At 47.6% G+C, this 16,347-nt stretch overlaps 1 protein-coding gene across 1 annotated transcript in view; it reads left to right on the plus strand.

Annotated features, from left to right (window-relative positions):
* Positions 1–16,347, plus strand: part of LOC147882753 (uncharacterized) — a 201,525-nt gene that overhangs the window by 21,806 nt on the left and 163,372 nt on the right. Inside the window, 1 exon segment of the mRNA XM_087400494.1 lies at positions 3,862–3,962. Coding sequence (XP_087256620.1) covers positions 3,862–3,962 — 101 coding nt within the window.

Below are 16,347 nucleotides of genomic sequence, written 5' to 3' on the forward strand. Positions count from 1 at the left end.
GTGAGTCAAAAATGTGTGTTCTAGTGTGAGTTCTAGTCTAGTGTGTCCTATGGATGCCACGTGTCATATTGGGAGTTATCCCATATGCATAGGTGTTCATATGTGTGTGTGTGTGTTCTTATATAAGAGCTGTACTTGTCTAGAGTCAAATCAATCAAGTATCAAGCTACAAGCTCTTTGGTCTACATGTGAGTACTCTCATTTTTGTTCATTGCTCTAGTCATTTCATTTCCATTTCATTATGTCTCTTTTTGACTATCACTTCCTCTCTCCCTAGCCTACCCTCTCTCTCTTTCTCTCTCTCCTTCATGTGAGTCGTAAGCATGAGGATGCTCGATATTTTGGTGGGTACAACAAGAACTATGCAACCATGGACGTGAAGGATAAGCTCTCAGTCCATAAGTTTAAAGGAAACACTCGCACTCCCAATGTAGTTGGAGGAGTCGTTCACGAAGCTGGAAGACTATTTCCACTTCTACCCCAAGCCTGATGAGGAGCACATCATCTTTGCAGGTATGCATATGCAGGATTATGCTCACACATGCTGTCAGTTTCTGAGGGATTCACCTCAAAGGCCAACCATATGGAGGGGTTTTAAAGAATTAATGGTCACTATGTTCGTATCCCCACTCATCTTGGATCAGTACTTGGTGGAGTTCTATGCATTGTTGCAAACCGGTACGGTCCAAGAGTACTTGCAGCGCTTCTGGAGGCTTTCCTTGTTTGTACAAGACGTATCTAAAAAAGGGAGGCTGCTGCTTTTCATCCATGGATTGAGTCCTTCCCTAGCTGCAGATGTGAAGGGACATAACCCTCAGACTATTGAGAGGGCAGCCCGGCTTGCAGACGTATTTGAGCCAAAGTATGCTAGCAAGTATAAGAATGTAATGGGCAGCATGAATGGTACTGCATATGAGGTTGAGAACAAGCCTAAGTTGGGGATTGGAATGATAAAACATTCGCAGCAGCACCATTTCCATGGTTTCCTATTATTGCCCTACTCCAAGCCATACAGACAATCAGATGTCAAGCCAGGAGTCAAGCATACTGCTCGAAATGAAAAAGCAGTATACCAGGGCCATAATGGACAGTAGGAAGAAAGCAAACCTGTGCTTTAAGTGTGGGGAGAAATGGACCCCTGAGCATCGGGATGTGTAAGATGCAGAACACTGGTTCAGCCAAGTTAGCATGACCATTGAACTCTCTGATGATGAGGATTTGGTTGATGCCACAGATTCCTTGGATGCCTCTCATGATGAGACGGCGAGAACACATGCGGATGAGGCTCCTAACACTGGAACCACAAAGGGGACTGATTTTCCTTTTGATTCGGGTGGTGGCCTATATCTTTTCTTGTGGAGCATTAGGTTGCTATGCCTTTTCCTGCATGTGAGGATGCTAGTGGTAATGCTTCTGCGGACAAACAGGAAATTCATTGGGATGCCCAGCCAACACTCTATGCCATCTCTCATCATGGTTTGATGGGTGCCAAAAGTGTTGAACTGAAAGTGATGATTAATGGCAGGACTGTTCATGTGTTGGTGGACAGTGGTAGCACTCACAGTTGAGAGTAGAGGTGGCAAATGGACAGCATATCATCAGCAGATATGGTTGCCAAGATGTAAGGATCAAGTTCTCTAATGAATATGAATTTGCAGGTGATCTCTTGGCATTGGATACGGGCCTAATAGATGCTGTCTTGGGCTGTGTTTGGTTGAAATCATTGGGCAAAATTAGCATGGACTTAAATGCTTTGTCTTTGTCACTCAGCTCCGTGCCTTCTTCACTACAAAAAAGTTGAATCATGAATCCGAGCATATTTTGGATATAAGAAAAGAGAGGATAAAGAAACCAATTGCTGGGAATGGAATACGTCATACATCAATCCAAAATCCACATGGTAGTGACAATAGCACGTGTCACGCTCCTGAGAGCATCGCACAAACCAACATCACAAAACTGGAGCGTGCTCTAAACTCTCTTTGGCACTAGAGTTCAGAATTCAAAGATTATGCTCAAAGGAGAGATTTTTGCTCTTCAAATGGGTGAAGGTGAGTCATTGGCAACACATTTGAACCATATGCAAGAAATCATGAAGCAAATGCAAGGTCTTGGAGTTCGAGTGGGTGATGAGGATGCTAAGGCAATCTTGTTAACAAGCCTTCCATCGGAGTGCAACAAACCGGTCACCATCCTGAGGGTAAACTTTGACTCCTTGAACTTTCATGATGTTGTAGCAATGTTACTAAGTGACGAAAGGAGAGTGGAGATGAGTTTTGTAGGCAAAGGGGAGCAAGCATTTGCAGTCAAAGGAAAAGGGAAGATGAAGGACAGGAGGAAAGAAGATCAACTGCAAGTATTGTGGATGAGAAGGCCATGAAGAGAAGAACTTCTATAAGAAGGCTTATGATGATTAAAACGGCATTGGAAGTAGTTCAAAGGTGTGCTTGATTGAGGACAATAAATCAAATGAGCATGTAGCTGGAAGGAGTTCCAGTGATCGACTTGGATGAGTGCTATGCATTAAGCTCGTGATGAGCTTACAATTTTGGTTTGTTTCACTCGACAGTCTAGTAGCTTTCTTTTTGTCATTTAGTCGTTCTTCCCTACTCAGTTCAAGGGGGGAATGTTAGCTTTCTTGGATAGTTTAGGTGAACCTCGTAGGGGGGAGGACATGCAATGATATGTGGCAGCTCTACATGCAAATATTCAACGTGGTTTTTGAGCAAGGCAGTTCTAGAAGACTTCTCTTCTCTCCTCCGAATTTTCAGCAGATGCTCCTGACATGGATATCATGAGAGTCTTCTGGAACTTGTGGAGGTGCTTGACCTCTGGCGTTTGGTGGCTCGTGACCCTTGGCAGCTATCTGGCGAGTTCATACGCTGGCTCCATCACCTCATGGCAGTTAGCTGATCTATATATGTGGCAACTTCTTCAGACAATAGTTTGATTCTGTGTGACTCCTTTTGTAATAATCTTCTCATAGCTGCTTGTGTAGCAGCTCTTGATAGTGCATGTGTCGTAGCTAGCTCGTGTGTAGCAGCAAGCTCTCGAATAGCCTTGTGTCGGCTTCATTTAGAATTCCGTGAGGCCTTTGTGGCTGAGTGTCTTATTGTCATCTGAGTCCTTGTCAGCTGCAACAGGCCCAGTAGGGGTGAGCAGCCAACAGTCATGTCCTATCTGATCATCAGTCAGGTCTATTTCTTTTATATAATTTGCTCGTCATTTTATGTGTTCACTGTGTGTAACGCTCATCTCTGAAAGCCCTAAAATCTAACAGACTTAATGTAAGGCATGATGTAGCAAACGAGATGGGTCAAGCGGAGATCAAATAGAAATTTTACGGACTGATAGTCTTGGCAAACTGCCCTGGTTTTGGCCATTTGTGTATAGGGACCTAAGGGGTGCCTGGAATGGCTAAATAGTCATAGAGGTCCCACTCAAGAATTATATAGGAAGACACGCATGTAATAGATTTTGTCACAGTGTTTAGTTTTAGACTGTTTCCTTTGGGCTTCCTTTAGCATTACCTGGTCGTCTTCACCTTGTGCGTTGATTCAGGTTATCTTCACATCACCAGGAGCTACCAGACTGTAAGGAAATCTAGGTGTTCCATTCATCCAAAATGATACCCACATGTTTGATGATTCTTTTTGCCATCAAAATGTGCTTCATACTTTCCCCTTGTTATGAAATAGGAAATGAAGTATTCTTTGCAAGGTTTTTAAGTCAGACAGATGGAATGAACTATCGTAGTACATGTTTTTCTGCATTAAGTACTGGCTGCAATTTTCATGCATTAAGAATTAGAATGCTAGTGAAAGGAATGGTGAGTAAATGTTCATTGTCTTGTTATTTCAGTCCTTTCTTCCTGAGATAGTGACCAGCTCCAAACAAAGCAACAGATCTGGCATCGTGAGCAAAATCCAACAGAGCCCAGCACAAGTGCCACAATTTTGGACGTGAGAATTTGTATTCACCACCTAATCCCGGTTATTTATTCATTCAAACTTCCATTTCTAAAATTTTCATTGTGACTCATATCTATTTGTTGATATTCACATTCTGCTTAATAGTCCTGTCTGTTGATGCTATTATGCAATATCCAAAATTGCAACATAGTTCAGGTAAATCAAGAAACAAGTCTATGGATGATGGACCTTTGCTGTTGCAGTAGGCTATGATTAGGTCCTTTGAAACTGGAGGCATGGAAAAGGTAAGCTGGGGAATCAAGTAAATAGCAATGCAAGGGACGGGAGCATCTCAACAGGTTTCAGAAGAGTGCTCCTGCACATGAGAGCCCACCTGAGAACGGGTCTTTCAAGTCGTGCTCTCTGGGTCTCTGGTCACCGGACAAAAAAATCAGTGATTGTCCTCCAACTGGGCTCTGATGGTCCCTCATGGGCTCCTCTACACTTACAAAAGCTGATCTCTATCCCTGGGACTCGAGAATGAAGATAACCGCATGTTTTCTTTTTTTTGGGTGGAATAACCGCATGTTGTTGATTAGGGTGTGCCAAGAAATCTCTGGGTGGCGGCTGAAACCACTCTGAATAGATAGTGGTGCCATTCGCAGATCTCATAGTGTACAGGGCATTTGAATGCAAAATTGTGATCCTCTATCTCGGTCTCCTATGTATCACATAAAATGCATAACGGTCTCTTGCATGAATGCCCTCTCACCGTCCTGTGTATTTGGAACTGCCCAAGCGAGATCCTCAGTGCATGCGGGGATGGAACCTGAGTCTTGCCTGTGGTTCCGTAAACTCCTCCTCTAAGATCCCTAAGTAGTGATCTCTGTAGAAGCTGAGTTTTATCGAAAGCTCCTAAGCTACAATAAATCATCTCGGATGACTTGGTTTACCTCTCCTGAGGTGCAAGCCAAGTCGTGTATATGTGAATCTGCAATAAATCTTATCTGATGACCTAGTTCACCTCACAAGCCCCTATCACTTCATACAAGCACTCTTTCTTGGATGTGGGAAGAATACATGACCTCATCATCTATAATGGTCTGGAAGGATGGTCACTTGCTTTTTCTCACCAACCATCCCCTGACCTTTCACAACTACTTGGCCCCACCTCTTGTGCACTATTCACCAACCACTGATGACATTAGACATACAGCCCTGAAGCTACCTAATGGCCAAGCCCAATGTCATGATGGGCTATGTGCTGAATACACTGCATATGGACTTAGTACCCTAACCGCGATTTTGGCAAAGCTTTAAATGAAGCATCTACATTGGTTTTCCCCACACCTGAACCCTTAACCATCAAATGTTTTATTACTGCTTTCTGCCTAGCTCTGTTACCTCAAGGGTAATAGGAAGTAGATGTTTTATGAACAACTTTCATCTGGGCGACAAACTCGGAGATAACTTCATTCAAGAAATGGGAGCCACAGTCACTCATCAATTCCACCGGACACCCAAACCTCGATATGATCTGATTGTATAAAAGGGTGGCCACCACTTGAGCACTGCAGGTCTTCACCGCCTTGGCCTCGACCCACTTGGTGCCATAGTCTGTCGCAATCAGAGTATATTGATTTCCTCGTCTTGTGGTAGGAGAGATGGGTCCGACAAAATCCAAATCCCATCTATAGAAAGGTGGCACTGGGCTGAAGGGTTTGAGGGGAGATACGCACGCTGGGGAGATACCTAGCCCGCATAATATTTCTAGAAATAGCTTCAAGAGCCATATGACCACACCCTATACCAGTAGGAGCCTCCTCAAGAATGGATTGAGTTTCGTGGGGAAGGACGCAGCACTGCAAGATGTGGTCTCTTCCCAGCATGTAGAGCTGTTTTGTAATCAATTTGAGAGGTGCGGCTTGAATGAGCCGTTTTCTTTTCTTTGTAAGAGTCATCCCTAGTGTAAATTTGCCTATGGATACTAATTGAATGGTGTCAACATACCAAGGCGAGAAGCAATCGACTCAAACAAGCACTCATCCTTTAATGATTGAATTTCAAAAAGGCCCATATGGCTATCAAAGTGTGAACCGTATCAGTCCAAATACCCATGAACACCTGTGATGGGTGTATTTGGGTGCGATCCAAGGCCTCAGTACATTTGGCTCTCCAAATGTGCCAAGAGGAAATGCTAGCCAAAATCTCCCAAGAGGTGTCCATTGAAACATGAGAAGCTCTGAAGGGAGTAAGTGGTACATCCTGAAGAGAGCAGGGCTATATCACCTGCCGGCGGACCGAGAGTGCCCAAGAAGAAGGCTCACCCTCATAAAACACCTGGGGCCCAGTAAGGGATAACCATGTGACCGAGCCTCAAGTCATGAGGAAAGGGGAAGTGTGAAAGATGCTGAGTATCCGAGCAACCCCTTTCCAAACAGTCCTCGCCTGACTGCAGTCCCAAAGGCAATGTCGCACTGACTCCTCTGCAGAATGACATCGAGGACAAGTGGGATCAGCCCCAAATCGTGATCTCCACAGGTTCACTGCAATCCCTCCATGAATAGAAAGCCAAAAGAAAAGAGTGATCTTTCTATTTCTGAGGGATTTCCAGAGCCTCCTCCAGAAATTTCTACGCAAATCTGTGGTACAGCCCCTATCCATATGACTCTCGCATGCCTGCAATCCGATAAGCAATGATGAACCGACTCCTTTGCTTACGAGCACCTAGGACAAGTGGAGTCTATCCCAAACCTAGACCTCCTCCTGTTCACTGCAATCCCTCCATGAATAGAAAGGAAAAAAAATAAAGTAATCTTTCTATTTCTTCAGTATTGCTAGATCTCTAATAGACTCTCTGTAAATCAGCAAAAACCTGATAACTCTCCCAATGAGAGGCTCTGGAAGGTCTCCAACCGTTACAACTAATCTGGAATCTCCATGCATTATTGACCGTGTAACAAAAAAAAGGGAGACTCTTCTCTTGGTTCCCTGTAACAATCCATTCCCACTCTCTAGGGTCCCATTGAAAATACTTTATGGGGACTCCTTCATAGCCGAGATAGAGAGATGAGGGCTCCGATCTATATGCCAAGCAGAGTCCTTGTCCTGTTCCACAAAGCCTATGATCCTAACAGGCTGAAAAGGCATGCCCAAAAGAATATCATCTGGAAAAATAGACAGCTTGCCACTTGATTGTACATCAAAGACCAAGGCGTCCTCCTGTGTTCCCAAAAAAGCAATGACCTAAAGAGGAATACTTGTCCTCGAAAAAGCCCCCATCCAATGTTAACAAACCACATGCATGTCATCTGTATCTACAGAATCATGGGGTAAGGCTGCATCTATCTGAAGTATCATCCCTGTACTTCCTCTGAGGTGACTGAAGAAATGTTGTTGATGATCTTTTGGAAGCCTTTTGAAGGCTTACCAAGAACCTACAGATGCTACAGAGCCTCTCTCCCACTTGGATCACTGCATATAATGAGACAAAGCCTCTACCATGCTCATAAAGTATACTATCATTCCACATGATAAGCTGCGTGTGAATCTCTTTGAGAGAGGAGGGAGGAACTCTTTGAAAGGTATTTTCGAAGCGTGGCCAAGCTTTCAGAATAGTGACCATAAGTGGGGAGGAAGGAGATTTGAGATGGGATGAACTGAAAATCCATCTCTGGTGCTGTCCATCTAGTCTCCACCCGAGGAGGGGTTGCAAGTCTGAATGCAATGAATATTTTTTTTTCCCAAGGCTCATCCCTAGGCGTAAAACCTCTAACCACAAACTTGTAGGCCATTCAAGATTGGTCCACAGATGAAGTTTGGTTGCCCTTAGGATCCACATCCTTGGAAATAGATATGGTCACGGGAAAAGCACAGCACCGACCCATCGAACTAGGTGAAGAGGATTTTGAAGAGCAAGCTGGAATGGAAGAGGAGCGTTGGGCTCTTGGGGGCTAGCCCATTGCAGATGACCAAGATGGAGGAGAGGAAGCACAAATGGTGGAGGGTTTTGAAAGCTTGACCTACTTGAAGTTCATCTTAGATTGGATGGGCACCTTGGGCTCCTTATCTGTTAACAGGGTGGAACTCAGTTCTCCAGATCATGGTGGTGACCAGCCTCCAAGTGAGAGGGACCAGCAAGCAGCAAGCCCTACTACATCTTTGACCCTTGGTCCAGGTGAGCTCGCCAATCACACGATGCCCTTTGGTCTCTGCAACAATCCTCACATGTATCAGCGGATGGTTCGTGCAACTACAGGGGAGGTTGATGCTGAGATCACCAACGTCGCTAGAGCTGATGGGCAGGAAGGTCAAAGGTTGACACACAACATGCATATCACTAACCCTCAAGAGCTAGGTCCAATGTCCACACACGACATGGGAAGCACCAGCCATCAGGGAGGCCACTTCACAATCACTACAGCAGAGCAGACTCACGATACTAATAGTACAATGGAGATCAGTGACAGTGAGGCAGATGATCTAGAGAGTACTAGTTGGGTGGATGATTATGCAGATCAGTTTGATCGAGAAGCCGAACCTGCCAACATCATGACTAATGTTGACCAGAGACCAATGGTGTGGCCACTCCCTCCTCCAAGGACACACAGCACTTTCAGGCATGATGTTGATGTTGGAGATGGCCGGAGCCCCGAGGAAGGAAAGCACCTACGGGGAGTAGTTCACATACGCACTACAGTCAAAGCTTTCTCGAGTGCTGCTGCTCCCTGCTCCCTCCTGCTGCCCTCCTCACTGCTCCCTCCCTCCCCTCCTTGCTGCTTCCTCCCTCCCCCCTACCCTCATCTCCCCTCCTTCTCTTCCACTGCTGCAGCCCCCCCTGCGCGCTGCCTCCTCCTCCCTATGCGCTGCCTCCCCCTTGCGCACTATTGCCTCCCCTCTGTGCGCTGCCTCCCCCCTACGCGCTGCCTCCTCCCTCCCCTCCCCCTTGCCTGCTGCTCCCCCCTGCGCTGCTGCAGCACCCCCCCCGCTGCCTCCCCCTTGCGCGCTACCTCCTCCCCTCTGTGCGCTGCCTCCCCCCTGCGCTGCTGCCAGCCCCCCCCTGCGCTGCTTCAGCCCCTCCTCGCTGCTGCCAGCCCCTCCCCCTCCCTCTCCTCCACTCCTCCTCTCCTCTTTCCTCCCCTCCTCTTCCTTCTTCCTCTCCCTTTGTTGCCCCTCTTCTTCCTCTCCTCTACTTGCTGACTCCTCCTCTCCTTGCTCCTTCCTCTCTCTCTCTCCTTCCTTTCACCCTCTCCCCTCATCTGGAGTACCCCTATTTTTGTTAGGGGTCTCCTGGGCTTCAAGAAAGTGGACGGAGTTCTTTTTTTGGTTTTGAATCGGCCTTTCCCACCTTGATTGACGAATGGGTTCCCATTCAGTCAATCCGTTACCGCCCACACCGGCCGCGAGAACCGTCATTTTCTCAAAAGACGAGCTGCAGCAGCTGCAAAAGGATTTGGAGCATGAGTGTTCCACGACTATCTTCGCACACATCCATGTCTCCCACCCCTCCAGGTCACAAGCTAGAGATTGGATGCTTGCAGGGGATGTAGGTCTAGGGTAGCGTAAGGGCCGTGCAAAGTTTCATCCCCAATAGATAAGTCCACATGCCTATTTGGTCAGTACGTGCTCCATTTTTCATAGGGAGTCACTAGTATTGAGTGCATGCAAAAATGTACGCATTATACCTTCTACCTGGCACATACTAGATCGATTGGCAACCAAATCTTGCATGGAAGGTAGCCTAAGAGTTGTGCAAAGTTTCATGCCCAACAGATAATTCCACATGCCTATTTGGCCAGTACTTGCACCATTTTTGATACGTAGTCACTAGCTGTAGACTTTCTCCAGGAGCTCGCCCCCCACTTTAAGGATGTTCGTTTATTGGGACAAGGTTTCTTTCAAGTGTGCCTAGATTCCCCGGACGTCACGAGAGACTTGCTACAGGCTGGTTTTCTTTTTCTAGGCTTCAGGAGGATTTCCCTTTCAACTGGGCTTTGACCCAATTGAAGAGGACAAGCAGGGAGTTTCTGTTTTCATCAGATTCCCTGGTCTTCCCTCAGTTTATCACCGGCTACTTTCAGTTATTAGCGAGAGGTTTGGTGTGGTAGTAGAGATCCCCCCTCTTCCTGGCGAACCCTCTTCGGTTGCTAAGGCGGTCAGGATGGATGGGGTACCTAGGGTAGGGTCATTGTCTAGGACCCCAATATTTCAGATGACCACATCATGCTACAGCGACCCGATGGGTCCTTCTTCCGCCAGAGATTTGAGGTTGCAGGTCGGCAGGACCAGTGCAGGATTTGCAGATCCTCGGGGCACTTCACCAGAGATTGCCCAAAGAAGAAAAAGAGGCCCAGAAAGCAACCAGCTCGTATTAGCTTACAACAGAGAGCTAGAGCAGGACCTATTGCTCCACAAGCATTGCCTTAGACACGGGCTCCCCTCCCTCCTAGGGCTACCCGAGTCCCTTCTACACCTCGCACCTTCTCTGGCCCACGGTGGGTTCCGGCCGCGGTTAGGCCCTCTACTTCAGATCACACATCCACCGCTTCGGAGGCTACCTCCTTGGAGCCTCGGGAGGAGACTAGTGTTCAGGAGCCTTGTTCGAACCCATCCCTGGATCCGGTAGGAATCCTTCGTACACCCTCCTCAGGACTAGCTCAGTGGAACTCCTTTTCCGCTTTGGAGGACCTCTCTGAACTCCCAGATGATGATTTTGTACCTTCTACTTTCGGAGAGCCAATTATCGGCATCCCTTGTGAGAGATCCTTCTCTCTTTCACCTGTGGACTTTCCTCCCCTTGGACCTCATGTGTATGGCAAGAGGTCAGCTCTGGCGGAGGGTTCTTTTTTTGCCACCAGGTCGGGTAAGGTATTCCAACCCGCTTCCTCCCGCCGATGAGGATAGCCAGTTGGAATATACAGGGATTGGGCGGCATCCCTCATTGCTGTCGCAGATAGCTGATCAGGAATCAGCTCCATCTAGGTGTTTTAGGTGGTTCCCTAGACATCCTTTTTCTTCAGGAACTTTTTGGCTCCAAGTCAGGTAAGCTGCTTTCAGGCCAGACTTTTGGCTTCCTGCCTTGGGAAACAGAGGAGGTACATGCATATCAGTTCTAGATTCTATTCTCCCTCTGATCATTGGACACAGCACCATAACCCTCTCCAAGGCCCAGTGGGTTTTACTTCTGATTGACGGACGTAAGGTTGGTTTTCTCAACCTCTATGCTCCGAACAACAGAGGGGACCGTGTTCTGTTCTGAAAAGAGTTGCTGTCGTGGGCTGACATTGCAGATTCATGGATTATTGGAGGTGACTTCAACTTGGTTGAGGCACCTTCTGATAAGCAAGGGGGCAGAGAAGCTGGTATTCATTCCCTCGAGAGAGCACCTTGGGATGCCTTCTTATTCAAGTTCAGTGGCAGAGATGTTTGGTCAGATGATGCATTTCATATTCAGTCTCAGTCACTTTTGTTTTCATGGTCGAACCATAGGGTGCATATGCCTATCCATGCTCGGATTGACAGATTCTATGTGGATGACTGGGCTCTTGATAGAGGGGGGACAGTTTGCATTGCACCTGGTGTTTCCACTTCCGAACATTTTCTAGTAGTTTTGTCCATCTTAGAGGCCCATCTGAGAGGACGGTCTCACAGTATCAGGATCCTCGATGCCTTATACACGGATGAGACTCTCACAGAGGCAGTCTTGGAGATCTGGGTTTCTCACATGCAGGGGGGGTGGCCGGTCCTTCACATGTGGCCACAGCACTTGCCAGTATCAACAACTTTTATCACTCCGTTGCTAGTGCTCGGTGAGGTGAGGTACTCAGGTGGGACGTTGGTAGCGGCCGGCAGTGGGTAGCCTTGCAGAGGGAGGAGCAGAGACGACCATCAGATGCTTGGATACAGGAGCACCTTGCTGCGGCAAGGGCTCACTTGCAGACATTGCTTGATCAGAGAGCAGAGCCTTCCATGCATGGGAGTCATTTTGGATACAGATGGGAGGGAGAGTCAATAAACACTTTATCTCTACACTTAGTCCCAGATATAGTAGAGAGAGTGTGAGGTAGCTTATTGACTCTGACGGCATTTTGCAGTCTCCTCCAAATACCGTCTTGCACTTAGCGACAGCTTTCTATCCTCCCTCCTTTCCGCAGATCGTGACACATAGGCCAGAGATGTGGCTAGAGAGGAAGTTTGGCAGAGTTTACGTGTGTTGGTCTCACCAGAGATGATATGCTTACTTGATGCACACAGAATTCAAGTCTGCCCTCTCCGCCCTTCATAAGGGAAAATGCCCTGGTTCCGATGGTATTACTCCTACTTTCTTTATAGCCTTTTGGGATATGATAGGTGATCCTATTACTTCAGCCCTACAGGGCATTTGGGACTCGGTTGAGATGCCTGACTCACTGACCGACGAGGGACTCATACACCTTATCCCGAAAGGTGGCAACATGAATTTTCTATCCCATTGGAGACCCATCACTCTGTTGGGCACTTTATACAAAATCCTTGCCAAGGCGATCAGCATCCGATTGCAGCCCCTTCTTTCAGATCTCATCCATGATACTCATACAAGATTTGTGCATGGCAGGAGCATATTTGACAATATCTTTTCCTTTTGGGAAGCCACTGAGTGGGCTATGCAGAGTGGGCAGAGGCTAGCAGTTCTACTCCTGGACTTTGAGAAAGCCAATGACAGAGTAGATTGGGGCTTTCTTGAGGGCTCTCTTCTACGTTTTGGTTTTTCAGATGCTTGGATTAGAGGGGTGGCCTCCCTTTATAGATCAGTTCACAGCCAGGTTCTGATTGGAGGGGTAAGGGGTGACAGATTTCAGATTTCCAGATCAGTTCGTCAGGGATGCCCTTTAGCCCCCTTCCTCTTTCTTTTTGTGGCAGAAGCTATGAGTATCTTCCTTAGATCTCAGGCTGAGCTTTTTGGGTTGAGATTGCCCTTAAGACAGGAGCTGGAGCTTCTTGACTGTGAGTTGGCTGATGACACTGCTATTTTTATCGAGGCCTCTTCGTAGTCACTTGATTCTTTCCGGACAGCCTTGAATATTTTTTGCTCAGCTACAGGGGCACACATTAACTGGCATAAATCCTTCGGCTTTTGGATCAGTGATGAGGAAAGTCCAGACTGGGGAGTTGACCTTGGCTTTTCCTAGATTCAGAGGGGTGTTCGTGTCAGATATCTGGGATGCCAAGTAGGGTTGGGCATCTCTCCAGCACATCAGTTTGCCCCAGTACTAGAAAGTACAAGGAAAAAGCTACTTTTTTGGAGCTCAGCCAACTCGACCATGCCTCTAGAGTTGCGGTAGTGAACCAAGTTCTTTTGGCCACCGCCTGGTTTGTGTGTTCTTACTGGTGCCGGTCTAGGGATTGCATCACTCAGCTCATTAGACCAGTCAGGAATTTTTTATGGAGTGGACTTGATGGCACAGCATATGTTGTAGCGAGGGTGGCCTTGGAGACCATTATTCTCCCTACATCTGAAGGGGGCCTTAACATCATTGACCCGGACTTGCAGTGCAGGGCATTGCTTTGTAAGGTGGTGGTGAGGGGACTCATGCCTGGGCAGGAACCTTGGAAGGATTTCTTTTTTGGACGCATTCAGGCTTGCACACCAACCTTGGGAGATGATTGGGTGGACAGTCCAAGGTGGATCTTTACTTCAGCCCCTCTCAGATCTCCTGCCTCTACTTTCATGTCTGCCATCTTGAAAGCTTGGGGGAGCTTCAAGAACACTCTTCGAAGGGTTCCGCCCTCTACCCTCGAAGAGATTGATAGGCAGCCGGTCATTTGGAATGATAGTATACTTGATGAGCATGACAGACCACTGGGCACTTCCCATTACATGCAGTGTCTAGATGGGAGAGAGGCCCCTCCTACATAGTAGGTACTTGGAAGGCATTTATCAGGCTACCTGAGGATCAGAGACTGCAGTTCGTGAGTCACCTCAGAGGGGTAGCACACAGGGTTCAACAGATAGATGCAGCCATCCGAGTGGAATGGGCAGTTGAGTTTCCTATTACTTCCACCACTTGGATGGGAGCTTTTTCGAGGACAGCAGTTCCTCTACAGGTGATCGCTCTTCGAGGTCTCGGAGAAGATGCACTGGTCTTTGACGTTGGGGATGGAGGTATACTCTCTAGATCCACGGATGATATTCTTCTAGAGGTTGCCTTTCAGCCTGTCAGGATTGCTGGTTTTGTGGACCATGGAGCGGGCTTGGAGTGGTACTTAGACCCCGACCCTCTGCTTTTAGCCTTGGGATCTTGGAGGTTATGGTTGTATGGAGGTGCACCTATCAGGTGCTTGCAGTGGGACCTAGGAGAGTGGGAGTGGATAGATCATAGCCACCGAGAGAGGGGAATTTCCTTTTTTCGTTTCACGGTTGGTAATGCCAGGAGATTTCAGCTGAACAGTAGGGGTTGGGTTCCCTCCAGAGCCCCCCATTGGGACGGCTTCTTCATCACTGCAGATTTGCGTAGGAATTTCTGGAGGAGGCTCTGGAAATCCCTCAGAAATAAAAAGATCACTCTTTTCTTTTGGCTTTCTATTCATGGAGGGATTGCAGTGAACCTATGGAGATCACGTTTTGGGGCTGATCCCACTTGCCCTCGCTATCATTCTGTAGAGGAGTCAATGCGACATTGCCTTTGGACTGCAGTCAGGCGAGGACTATTTGGAAAGGTGTTGCGAGGATACTCAGCATTTTTCATACTTCCCCTTTCTTCATGACTTGGGGCTCGGTCGCTTGGTTATCCCTTACTGGGCCCTCGGTGTTTTATGAGGGTGAGCCTTCTTCTTGGGCACTCTCGGTCCGCTGGCAGGTGATAGAGCCCTGCTCTCTTCAAGATGTACCACTTACTCCCTTCAGGGCTTCTCATGCTTCAGTGGACACCTCTTGGGAGATCTTGGCTAGCATTTCCTCTTGGCATTGGAGAGCCAGATGTACAGAGGCCTTGGATGGCACCAGATACCCTTCACAGGTGCTCACGGGTATTTGGACTGACACGGTTCACACTTTGATAGCCATTTGGGCTAGCATGCAGGGCCCTTCACGGGCAACCTCTTCTAGAAGGATTGTTTTTCTTCGAGTTTGGAAGGGTTCTCCCTTTTTCTCGGAGGTCTCTACTGGATTGAGATGGCACTATCAGCCCCAATTCTTTCTTTTCGGCTCTTGAGCTTTTCATGCATTGCATGTTGTATCCGGTATGGAGCCTGCTCTAATGGTTTTCTTTAATACTTAATAGAAGTCTCTTTTTGGGGAAAAAAAAAAAAAGCTTTCTCGAGTACCCAACAGACACACCTTGCACTAGAGTCAAAGCTTTCTCGAGTACCCAGCAGACACACCTTGCATCCGAAGAAGAAGATGTTAGGGACCTTACCTTGCTTGACTTGTACCTTTCTGAAGCCGACCTCAATATGACAGAAGATGTTCCAGGAACCACGTATGAAGTGGAAGGCGAGGTGGAAGGCTTACCATACTGTGGGATGCTCAAGCAAGCACAAAAGGGCAAAAAGAAGTCCTCTACTAACGCCTCTTCTACATCTCAACCAGTCCCGGAGACCACATCAGCATCATTCCTTCCATCCTGGTTGAGGGAAGTAAGCGGGGACTTCTCCCTCGAAGACACTCCCGCACATGCAAGGTTGGGGGAAGGAGCAACCGGCCACCCCACATCCACAAGTGTTCCCCAGGTAGATCAGGCACGTGATTGGCCGTACCTCAACATCGGGATTGAGGATGACCCATGACATTTGAAGGTAGCAAGATGGGTCTGGGAGCATGAGTATCTTCTTGCTACTTTAACTAATTTTTTCAAGGAATATGTCGACGTATTTGCTTGGTCCTACAAAGATTTAAAGGGAGTCCCGACTGAGTTCATGGAGCACCGCATCGACCTATGCCCAGAGGCAGACCCCGTGATCAAAGGCCCTTACCGCATGAATCCTAATTATGGCAAGGCGGTCCAAGGTGACATCCACAAAATGGAACAAGCTGGGTTAATATATCCCGTGGACTACTCTGAGTGGGTCAGTGGAATTGTAATCGTGCCCAAAAGGGAGACGGACAAGCTTCGGGTCTGTGTGGACTATCGCATTTTGAATGCGGCCACAAGGCAAGATAGGTCCCTCCTCCCCTTCACTAATAGGGTGCTGGAGACAGTGGCTGGTCATGCTTTGTACTTCTTCATGGATGGGTACAGTGGGTACAACCAAGTTTGGGTCTGAGAACAAGATCAGTTGAAGACCATCTTTATCACCCGATGGGGAACGTATGCCTACAGGATGATGCCTTTTGGTCTTCGCAATGCCCCGGCAACATGTCAGCGGCTCATCAACAAACTCTTCCAAGAGAATATTGGAAGGTTTCTTGAGGTATTCTTGGACGATTTTTCGGCTTTCAATGGTAAGAACGCCTCTCACC

The sequence above is a fragment of the Dipteris shenzhenensis genome, chromosome 29 (genome assembly GCF_047967505.1).
Source record: "Dipteris shenzhenensis isolate YYH24624 ecotype China chromosome 29, Dip_SZ_1.0, whole genome shotgun sequence".
Lineage (NCBI taxonomy): Eukaryota > Viridiplantae > Streptophyta > Polypodiopsida > Gleicheniales > Dipteridaceae > Dipteris > Dipteris shenzhenensis.